The sequence below is a fragment of the Aplysia californica genome, unplaced genomic scaffold (assembly GCF_000002075.1).
Source record: "Aplysia californica isolate F4 #8 unplaced genomic scaffold, AplCal3.0 scaffold00031, whole genome shotgun sequence".
NCBI lineage: Eukaryota > Metazoa > Mollusca > Gastropoda > Aplysiida > Aplysiidae > Aplysia > Aplysia californica.
The window spans coordinates 883121-895273 of NW_004797301.1; the positions used below are offsets into that span (position 1 = coordinate 883121).

General features: G+C 39.6%; 1 protein-coding gene across 2 annotated transcripts in view; it reads left to right on the top strand.

Moving 5' to 3' along the window:
• The first annotated feature begins 489 nt into the window (after nt 1-489).
• The window catches only part of LOC101852380 (mucin-6), a 24553-nt gene continuing 12889 nt past the window's right edge, over nt 490-12153 (top strand). Inside the window, exons 1-7 of one of the 2 annotated variants that reach the window (XM_005091503.3) lie at nt 490-759; nt 3232-3367; nt 4351-4392; nt 4836-4947; nt 5666-5882; nt 8947-9078; nt 11792-11974. In XM_005091503.3, the coding sequence (XP_005091560.1) occupies nt 672-759; nt 3232-3367; nt 4351-4392; nt 4836-4947; nt 5666-5882; nt 8947-9078; nt 11792-11974 (910 nt within the window). In that variant the 5' untranslated portion in view covers nt 490-671. The remainder of the gene's footprint in view (nt 760-3231; nt 3368-4350; nt 4393-4835; nt 4948-5665; nt 5883-8946; nt 9079-11791; nt 11975-12153) is intronic. The other variant, XM_005091504.3, reaches the window with a different exon arrangement.

Below are 12153 nucleotides of genomic sequence, written 5' to 3' on the forward strand. Positions count from 1 at the left end.
GTCAGATGTACTCAGACAGGCTTAGGTTTCTGTACAGCTGAATGGTATATTCTTTAAACGCTGATACTATGGGGGGGGGGGGGGGGGCATTTGGGCGTTGACCTTGAAAAGAACCTCAAACCAAGACCTCCGTGCCCCTTACAAATCAAAATTCTCGGTCACGATCGCTGCTGGTTCTATCACAAGATGTTCAGAGCTTTTCTTCCACCTTGCTGCTTGTTGATTATTTATCGTATGTCATTGCAGTTTCGCATTGGTCGTAATGCTGGCTGGAGTCACGAGGGAAGTGTCTGACAAAACTGATTAGGGCCTACTCTTTTAAAAAGGGGGCTTGATTCATTTTCAGTGCACGGTTCTTACGTACATGTCAGGCAGATTATTTTAGTTTGTTTCCGTTTAGGTCATTGTCACATGATTCTCCTTCTATTTAAAGAACAACTTTCATTGGTCTAGAAACAAAACAAACCTGTCAATCACAAGCCACGTGTTACTCGTGGTGCATGTGTTGTTTTGGTTGTGATGAACGAAACCGCCATGTTTTAGCCGAAGGCTTGAGGACTATTCTAAGTCGTTATCGTTGTCCTCAGGCTTCAGTGCTTTTGAAAAATCGGTATTACTTGTACAAATCGGTCACTGAATAACTGGAAATATATCATTTTGATAGGTCCCAAATGGATCTACTACTACAAGCGGCCAAAGTTTTAGAATTGGAACATTCGGACGATGGAACCGATCGTGTCTCCGCTAGATCGGCACGTGGTAAGTACTCACGTTATCTTGAAATTTAGTGAATTTGTGAGGCATTTCGCATAATTAAACACGCAGTAGTGTACCAGAGACTTGATTTTGACTATTTGTGTCAAATGCTGTCTTGTTATTGGAATAATTACTAAATTCTGACTTTGAGGTCAAGGTGTGTACATTGGCATGTTCCCACCCTCCTCGATCTGATGATGGCCCCACAGCGCAGGGACATCCTAACCCTGACATTCGCCGACAGTCGACAATTTGCCAATATTTAACCTTACGATGACTAATTAAAGGCTCATGAAGTAAAAGGGACAACTCATTTTTAGTTACGACAGCATTTGTTAACAAACGAGTTTAAATGTGTGGTTTCAGTTTATCAAAGGACCCACTACATTGACATGCGTTTACTAATGCGTTCTGCATGAAAAGTAGGTCACGGCCTCACGCGTCCGCTATCATCAACGATCACGTTGTAGGCCCTACAAGTAGGCTGGAGTTGAGTCGTTGGCGCATTCTGTCCTCACCTGGGTTTTTTTGGTGGTCGATATAGGAATTGGACATGTATTGATTGATATTTATCCGAATCATTTGGCAAAGATGGTAGTGTTCATATATCAAATTTTCTGGATGAGTTGATCATTCCTCTGCGTCTGCCCCTCCCCCCCCTTTTTTTTCTTCTTCTAAATAAAATGATTACTATATATCTAGATCTATTACTATTACTATTACTGACTCAACTCGGCTGGCCTCAACTCTTCTCTTTGCCCCAAACAACAGTACAGTCAGGCCTTCTCATTTTACTCTCATACCTTTTCTATTTCTTTCACCCCTTCTTTTTATAGAGATTCATATACCAAAACTATGTGGCCATGATTATAATTTATTGCTGATCATACTCAATACTAATCTAGATCTAAATGACGGAAACTTTCATTGGTGGCCGGAGCGAGGTGTGAAATTAGTTTGACCAATGCCTGGCGCCCTGATCGCTCAGCCTGCCGAGAAAAGAGTTCCTCGAATCATTGTTATATGGCAGTAAAGGGTGGCATTTGTTGACTGCTCATTACACCAATGGGTGGGGCTAAGATTGGAAGCAAAGATGTGCAAACGCTTGTTTTTAGGTCAAACAGTGGTCCTATGAAATGCAAGCACTGGTGGTAATTGGATAAGTAAGACTGATGCATTTCATTATCAGAGACGATAGCACTTGAGAGGTGTGCCGTTCTGACCACTGCTTGCTGACCAGACAAGCAGTCCTTGATCCCACCGGCTGGGCCTTTGAAACACCCCCCCTCCCTAAAATGCCCTGTCTGAGATGGAATTTTTTTCTGGCTCCCTTGCGATTCCGTCTTACACAGGTTCAACTGTTGTCTAGCACGCACATAACCAACACATGACATTTTGAACATGTATTTTTTGTATTCAAAACATATATATATATATATTATATAGGAATTCGTGTAACGCTAAGTGTAAAAAAAAGTTACGGGTCTGCGAGGGTAGATCTAGTTAATTATTAAGCAAATTATGTATAGAGATGTTATGAGAGGGGGGAGGGTGCATGATCATGATATGAGTGTAGGTCAACTACCTTCTCCATTGACTGAGGACAGTGACATAGTGGATAGTCTAGACCAAGGATCATATTTATTGCACATCACTGGAGTGAACAGCAGATCTTGCCTTCACGCTTCGGCCACTTGAAGGCTCTTTTATTGATCTTTCTGGTGTATTCAGCTGTATGGTCACCACGTTCTGATACGCTTCCTCCTCAGTAGAGATTGCACACTACGCAAACAATTTCCTGGCATTTTGCAAAGTTAGGTCTGAGTGAGGTTGTAATTTTAGTTGAGAATGGCACAGCATAGAAAAAAGGTTTCCATCTTACACGTTTCCATCAAGTCTTGTTCAACTCTACTTTATAGTTTATTCACTTGGTTGTGTCTTAATGACATGATTAGAAAGTTTCATTGCATAATGTTGTGTGTAGAAGAATATTTGTGTCACTACATGGTGGAATCAGGTGCTTGTCAACTTTTGGACATATTTGTATGAGGGTATTTGCCTTGCTTTTGATATTATTTGAGAGTGAAAGAGGTTGGGGTTACATGGTGTCTGAGGTAAAATAAACAAGAAAATGGTTGCCAAAGTTAATGGTTTTTGTGCCTTTTCGTAGAATCCACACAGAAATGTTTTTAAATGGACATAAAAGGCAAAGGTGTTGAGCTTGAATAAGAAATTTGAATGAAATTGCCAACTGGGCAAAATATGTCGATTACTTTGATTTCATAATTTTGAAATATATATATGAATATGCCTGGTTTCACTGTATCACACATAATTACTATTTCTTTCAGGTGGTCAAACAACCTTTAGAAAAGTTGAGCAAGATTTGGGGAACACAGTAATATCATTTGCTCTGGGTTTTGTTTGTTTTTACTATATGTTGTCAAAATCTGCCATGGATTTTTTTGTTATCAGGTGCCAATTTTCATCAGTATGCAAAATCCAAAGATGAAAACAACGAAAATTCAGGCATACAGTTGCCATTTTCAGATAATGGAAGAGGATCACTGGAGGATGGGATTCCTGCTGCAGAAAGGAGGAGGGCAGGGGGGTGAGTAATTTCTTTTTCTTGTTGCCTTTCAGCTGTATCGATGTCTAATTTTTTTTATGCTGCATAAATATCATATTTGATAAAAACTTGTCACATTGTTAACTCTTTCCCTGCATTATTATTTTATCGCTTATAATGTAAAATAATAATGGTGCAGTGTGTTGAGTAGCTTGGAAAGAGTTGAATGATCTCTATATTTGCCTCTAATAACCATGTCAAAGTAATCATGGATCCAAGTCACAAAATGAAAGGTTAAGGTTCTTCGTGTGCAAAAACAATGCAAGGCATAGCAGGTCTGAACAACAAATATTTGAATCGTTTATTAGTAATTCAAAACAATGCCGCTAGACTGATAACAAGATCTAAAAAACGAGACCATGTCACTCCATTATTAAAAGAACTGCATTGGCTCCCTGTAAAAGAACGAATAATATTAAAATCTGCGTCATGTGTTTCAAATGTGTAAATAAAACTGCTCCTTTTTATCTACAAGAACTTATCAGTATATATAAACCAGGGAGAAACCTAAGATCATCAAACGATAACACCCTACTTGTGACACCTGTAAAATCATACAAATCATATGGAGAGAGATCTTTCTCATATCTTGGTCCATTTATGTGGAACAGATTACCCATGAAACTAAGACAAATAAAAACACTTGATAGCTTCAAAAGACATCTTAAACATTTTCTGTTCCTACAGGCCTATCCTTCATAAGCTTTTAACGTTGTCTTTCATTATAGTTGTTCTGTTCCTATGTTTGGATGAAAATAGTCTGTGTGTGTGTGTGTGTGTGTGTGTGCATTAATGTATATTGCATGAGAAGAAAGGAAGTAGTAAGAAAGGTTTTTGAAAAATGGGTATTCCAATGTAAAGCGCATTGAGCTACTTTTTTTGGGAAATGAGCTATATAAATGTTATATATTAATATATTATTATTATTATTATAATATTTTATCATCCTGTCTTTTTTTTTTCAGAGCTGGAACACGGGAAGTACACAACCAGCTGGAAAAAAACAGGTAGCGTACAACAAAGTTATTAAATAGCAGGTTTAGAATGTAAATGTTTCTTTGTATGTTTTGCTGAATTTGTGACTTTTGAAATTCGTCATAAGAGTAGTATATATGGAAGCAGGCTGAATTAATAAATGAGTGTTTTTTTATGTGCCACTAAAGTCATACAGCAAATGGCAGCTCCTCTCAGTATGACAACAGCTATTCAAAAATGACAAAAATATAATTTTTTTTAGCAATGCTTTGGTTTCAGGGAATTAGGCGTCCTATTTGTCTTAATGTCTTTTAAAAAAATAGAAAAACAGTGTTGAAAATTCTGTGGGCACTTAAATTTGAATTTTACAATGTCTTGACTATTTGTTTTCTTACCCATACGTTGAAAAGCCTTACTCTGTCTCATAGTTGTGAGGTATGGGTCACAAACATCATTTCCATTTTTTGTTATTCAGGAGGAAGCAACTTCGGGAATGCTTCAACCATCTTCAACAGTGTGTGCCATCTTTAGAAAATAAGAGAGTTGCGACTCAATCAATACTTCAGGGTGCGATAAAGTATATTAAGGTAATTTTTGTGTTGAAATGTATCTCGTCTCAGAATGTCAGTCGCTCAGTTGGTTTTTTTACATTGATGGCCGTAGGACTCCAATAATGAGTTGCACTGCACTACTTTTCTGTCTCATGATATTTCTGTCTTCTTGCTTTTCATGTTATTTTTATTGTAGATTAAGTACTACATTCTCATAGGTCCCTGTTGGCAAATTTAGTTTAGAATAGTAAGTAGGCCTGCAGTAATGTTCATCAGTTCATCAATGTCACATCAATACACCAAGTGATTGTCCACTTAAACATAATTCAGTTATGCTTGACATTGTCGGCCTGAGCTCACTGATCACTCATCTACTGGGATTCCCAGTCCTTTTATACCTGATGACCGTTTGTAGTGTGTGTCTTTACATGCTTCTTTTTAAATAGCTTCGCACTTACTTCTTTATTCGTGAGTGGATGATTGGGGATTTTCTAGTGTATTATATATGGCTTCACCTACCGTTTCTTGGATTCTGGAACAGCGGTATGATAATACAAAATCAGCCCAGCCTGCTGTAAAATAATATCCCCATTATTTGTTTAGGAAGAAAAATGTTGGACAAGAAGGAGATATTCAGTTGGTCTTTCATATTTCAAAAAGCATGACGTTGTTCTAACTCAAACAAGTGTGTGAGGCTGACATTTTGATTTTTACCTAAACAAAGTCTTAACAACACTCATTTGGTTGTTTACAGCACCTGAAGAAAAAAGATGTGGAGCAAGAGAGAGAGATACAGATGCTGGCGAAGCGTAAAAGTGAACTGAAGAAGAAATATGACCTTGAACTGAACAAATGCTCAGAGGAAGAGCAGCGCATGGCTGAAGTCTTCCTCAAAGTTGTCAATGCTGAGACTCCCCATTCTCAAGCTGAAGATGATGGGCACACGTCTGACTCCACTACGACAGCATCAGGTGAAGAGACTTTTGTTTTTTACTTTCACTTTTGCACAGGAGCAGCAAATATATTTAAGCATTTAATAAAAGGTTAATGAAAAGAAACCTGCTGAAGCATTTGGTTTATTCAGTGGCTATACAAGGTAGCTCCCATTTGTTTGAAAGTATTTCAAGTACTATAGCACTAATAATAATATAATGATATAGATGTATGCGAGATTTGGAAAAAAAACCTTTTTTGTAACACCAGTGAGCTTTATCTACTTGGGGAGAGTTTCACATGTGGGTATCGCACATATTGTAATGTGTTGTTCAAAATGGTGAGTAAAGCCTAGTTTGATCCTTTTGAAAATGTTAAAGTATAATAATAATAATAATAGATAGCATTTGTATAGCGCATATCCCTGTTCAACTGCAGGCTCTATGCGCTTTACACTATATTATTACCCCAGCTGACCATAGAACACTCCGAAAATTCTCAGCTTCCCGGGAAGCATACAGTGCAAGCAGCTGATTAAGCGCTCAAACACTAACAAACTGACAAGATCTTTCGCCGTCTATAGCCGGGTACCCATTCCCACCTGGGTGAAGTGAGGAAAATTCGTGTAAAGTGCCTTTCCCAAGGACACAACGTTGGGCCCCTGACGGGATTCGAACCCACGACCTTACGGTTGCGAGTCCGAGAGCCTAACCACTAGGCCACCGACGCCACGAGTATGATATCTGCCAAAAGGGAAGGGGGTTGTACTTTTTTTTCTTTCTTTCTTTCTAAATTAAGATTAGCAAAATATAATCCTTTTCCAAAAATGAGCAGGGCTAAAAGAGCAAAATGAAAATAAACTAAAAAGATTTGAGAAAGCAAAGAAATGTTTTTAACCCTTATTTCTGGCATGATTTTTCTTCCAGGTATATGCAGTTTCCATGATGAAAGTTTTTAACCAGCTAAATTAACTTCGAGATTTCTACTAGAAAACAAGCGTATTTCCTGTATAGCCGGTAAACAGAGCTGGAAGTAACGGAGTACAAGTACTCCGGTACTTCTACTTACGTTACAATTTTCGGTACTTTTACTGTACTCCGGTACATTTTGAGAACCAGTACTTTTACTGTACTCCGATACTTTTTATAAAAGTACTTTTGAGTATTTTTAAAGTACATTTTGAGTACTTTTGAAGCTTAATGAAAGAGTAAGTGCCGGCATTTCTGATCATAATTTACGGAACAAACACCCGAGCTGGCACAGCCGATCAACCAAGAGTTTAAAAGTTGAGATCAAAGAACTGCCCGTCGCGTCCGTCAAAGATCAGCCACTCTCGTGAAAGTGATCACACGCGTTGTAAAACTCCATGAAACAGTACAATGATCCCCAGGCGGGATCACACCGAGGTGTGAACTGACCGATGCATTTCTTTTCACCAAACATCACACTCGCACCTGAGCTCGCCACCTGAACTTACTTTACTCGCAAGGTGGGTAGGGCCTACAAATTCGCTCTTGGCAGGATCACATCGAACTGTGAACTCTTCCCTGTCCATTGAAGTTGTAAATTAGTTTTTCTCTTTTCACAAATTTGCGAGACAGTCTGAATTTTAATTGGTGTGGTCACAGCGTAATGGTACGTAACGACAAAGGCGGGGAGACTCAATCAGAGATGGAAGGCTAACATTTTTGGACAGGTAAAGGGGAGGGGCAACTGATAAACGTAGATAAAGATCTCGAGACGATATGCTAATGAGTGTACGGTAAAATATTATGGCATGCCTCATGCCACCATGCTACTGTGATTGGTCATCAAGGTTGACCACTCTTTGCTTGCCATATGTCATAAACCCACCCAGGGGTCACGTCAGTGGCCACTGTAGATTCTTCCATGGCTTTGTCGGCTAAGATCCCGTATTTCCCTTGCTCCCGAGCACTGGGATCTTAGGCGAAGACTACTGTTAGTAGAGAATTTTTGGTTACTCTACACTTATTAGACTCTAGGAAATTACATGTAGGCCTATTTTGGTTTGCCGTGGGCACCATGGACTACACAGTGTGACCAAAATCTGTCTTACCACTATTATAATCAATTGCAACAGTAACTGAGTTTTCAATGTATATCAATCTAACAATTTTTAGTCTACCTAAATTTCTTTTTAACTTTTTTGGAGGTTTGTGCTTAAGGCTACCTTGATTCCTTGAGGATTTAATGTACATTTCCAATTTTAATTGCTGGCCATTTTCATCGATTTTATATTTTCTTAATAAGAGCAACTTTGTCTCTACATTTTCCAATTTGGATACTTTTCCTACTTTCCCACCTCTAGGACTGACTTACATTTGATCATATTGTCTTGCTCAAACAAGTTCTATTCATAATATCACTCACTATAGTTGCGTCTGTGTGTTTGCTGGGTTTTTTTCAATTTCACGGACCATTTCCTTCTACGTTCAGTGTGTATATTCAAATGCTTTGTATACTGTTTACATTATTAGTAATAAATGGCCTAATTTGTTAAATATACTAGATATGTTATTCAATATGATGCTTTGCATTAGCACTGAAGTGTTTTAGCATATTAGCAGAAAGTACTCAAAATGTACTCATAAGTACTTTTTAAAAAAGTACTTGTACTCAAGTACATTTTACAGGAAAGTACTTTTACTGTACTTAAGTGTACTTAAATTTGTACTTAAGTACCTTTTTAAAAGTACTTTAACAGCTCTGCCGGTAAATACACTCAAAAAATAGTATTCTTTTTAATTGACCTCTCAGGGGAATGAAATAGGTGTCAAAACTAGCCAATTCATGCATCAGGACTGTCGGCTTTCTGACTGAATTGATTTCCAGACTTCAGCTAGAAAACTAAAGTACTTTTTGTTTCGCATGTAAATACACAAAAATCGTAGGTCAATTCATATGTCTTGGAAATGTAATGAAAAAGGACTTGCCTTGATTTCGTCTGATGCATGTTGTTGGTTGTATGGCATAATTGGAGTGTATTTCTTCTTTCATATCCATTTGTTACTCCCAATCTGTTATGTGTGTTAGCTTCCTGTCAATGTGATTCCTTTATTTACGTCCAAATTTATTTTGCAGAGGGCCCTGGCAATGAAGATGATGACTTGTCTGAAGCAGAAGAAGTGAACATGGAAGCAGGGTACAGCATAACATCGTATGATAAATTTGAGAGTTCACGAAAAAGGAAAGCAGGCATGAGGAATGATTCAGGTGAGTGTGCGACTGCCCACTTCTAAAGGTTGTTTCAAAATAACTCGACTTGAGCAATATTGGACTTTAGTCTGACTGGGTAGGTTGTGAGAATGTGTTCTTCTCCAGATAGAGGGAACAATTTTTGTGTGAGATGAGGCGCAGGGTCATTGTGAAAAATGGCATGTGAAATTTAAGTGTGGGTGTCAAGTTCTGTCATGATCAAATCTAAGGCTGAAATATACTGCCACACACAACTGAAGTGCGCCGCGAAACAGACGAGCAGCTAGGTCGGATGTGGTGATCCCATAGGTCAGCGCGACTCTGTCCAACTGTGTAAAAAAGATGATGCTCAGCAGACGAATACAGCTCAGTTGCCGGCCCCCCCTTTTGTTAAGCCTTTGTTTTATTTCCACGGCGTCGCGGAACACCCGATACCAGGGCGAGCCGGTCCGCACTCGAAGAAGTACTGCACTCAGGCACGTCTTTTTGGATCCTCACGACTCCTCACGTATAGTCGTGTCTGTGAAATCACCGATATGAAATAAAGAGGAGGGCACAACTTTTTTCGCGGCGCACTTCAGTTGTGGTGAAAAAGGGTAGCCCTGCACCTCCTCACACTCTGCATGGTTCAGGCCTCAATCCTGCACAATAAAGCAAGGAGGACCAACTGGCAGAAACCCCTGAAACTCTGCAGGTTCGTCATGGAAGTCTGCACTGGACTGGCCACTGCCCGTTGTGAGGATGAGCTGACCATTGACAATGGACCTTGCATTGACAGGTTGTTTAGCAGGCATTTCCTTGTTCCAATGGATGCAGCTAAGAAGAAAAGGAATGCCTGCTTTGTGTGTTATAAGGCAGCCCGCGCAAGAGCGAGCAGGGAAGAACTAAGGAACAGAATTCCAGTCACATTTCAAGCGTGATACTTGTGACAAAACTTTCTGTGTTCACCCCTGTTTCATGGATTATCACTCCAAAAAGGACTGTTTGTTGTAATGTGGCTTTTCTGTTGTTATGAGAGTATGTTTGTGTGTATGTAGAGACCCTTTTTAAAAATTACTTCTATCTTGTCTGTACCTGAATGTTTGTTGTGCCAGGAGGAATTTTTTTTTTGGCCTGATGGACCACTTTTTCTTCAATAAACTGCGTCAAAGCTATTGGTTTTTTTTTAGCTAAATGATGCTATTACCTAAAAAGTTCTTTTCTAGTTTCTATAACAGAAAAACATTTTGCTCTATCTCTAAATGTAAAATGTTTTTATTGGCCCCTAAAAAAGGCTAAAATTCATGCGTCACCAGCGAATGCAGCTCAGTGCTTCCACTCTTCCGTATTTTTACGGAAATCCGTACTTTCTGCCAGTCCCGTACTTGTTCCTCCTTCATCATCAACTCCCTCCGTAAAAAAAACTGCGACAGCGCAGGACTGCCGAAATTTCGTACTCGCCTTCCTATCGTCTTGTAGTTACGGATATTTACGGTAATTCTCTCGGCAACAAGTTAAAGTTATTGAAACCTGCCAGATTGCGCTTTTCCTGCAATCGGCCATTATACCGCTATGTCCCTTGAATTCATTGCGGGTTGGTCGGCAGTACATTTTTTACCTGCAGATGGATCAAAATCTGGCGAACCTTTTGTGCCAATTTCCTCCTTTCTATCATTCACTCATTCCTTCTGTCTATCTTCGGATTGTTGCCGTGGCTGGAAAATCTGCGCGTTGATCAAGTAAATTGACTTGTGATCTTAGACAAAAAAATTACTGTCAGAAAGAAACTTTTTTTGCAAATTTGTCTAAATCTAGAGAAATTATCAATGTGAAGATTCTACGGCACGTGAACGCAATACGGGCCGCGATGAAAGAAATATAATAATATGCTGATACGCGGGTGCCCACTACGAGACTACGAATGGGATCGGCCGATCGCGCTGATCGCCCCCGACTCGGTCGCCTCAAAAACAAACGTGTTTGTTTTCAGTTTCAGGCGATCGAGTCGGGCTCGATCGGCCCGATCCAGCCGTAGGTAAAATAAAAAATAATTCAAAGTGGTGTTCTGAGGTTGTGACAGGCGACATTCAGACGTGAAAATTGAGAAAAAATTTGGGTATACGCTGCGCAACTGTATTGTGAAGGTATACCTCTCTATTCATTATTCCCAGGTTTGCCTGCTATCAATGGTGCGACGTCAAATTAATTAATTGAATTATAGTTATTGTAGCAATGAAAGGGGAACCTGCTTTTAAACATTGCCAGCAATGGAAAGTTATGTTGGTGAAGAAATCAAACAAGACAAAATGTTGGTGAAAAAATAAATGTTATGGGCTCTAGTCTAGGCAATCTCTTCAAATAGGCTCCCAAATGCCATTTTCAACTCTCTAAAAGCACTAAATTTCAATTTCTTCGGGGGCTTCGCCCCCTGAACCCCCACCCGGGACGCTGTCCCTGGACCCTGCTAGGGGCCGCAGAGGCCCCCAGACCCCCGGCAGAATTTTCCTTACTTTTCAGCTTCAGCTGGTGGAAGCACTGGCAGCTGTCCCTAATCCTGCCTCTGCAAAGAGTTAATGTGAAAAAGACAGTTTGAAGTTTTCAGTCTTTTGCTTTTGGATCATTTGTCTCAGGCAGGTAGGAAAAGTGTTTCCTTTTTGTTTTCTTTAAAAAAAAAAAAAATGTCCATCTCATCCAGCCGGGAGGCTTGACTTGCGATTGATACAAATTTTTGCTTTATTCCTGTTCTAATCAGGTGGAAGACATGATTCAACGTCCAGCAGGAATCATGGAACTATAATTCGGCACATGGGGTCAAAGACTAGTCAGTCTTCTGCCTCAGCAGCTGCCTCTTCTGCAATGTCTTCATCGTCGTCAGTTGCTCTGAAGAATATGTTGGAGCAACGGAAAAAACAGCAGGTTACAGTCACATCTCAAGGTGAACTGTTACTTCTTCTGGTTAAATATTTGGGCCCAGTAGATGTCGTTTTTTCTGTTCTGTATTTTCACTAGAAAAGGTTGTTATCCTAATTGTTTTTACCCCCAGTGGGTCGGGGGGATATAAATAGACCCACTGCTTCGTCTGCAGAAGGTGCAACCCCTTCAAAGGCGGAGTGT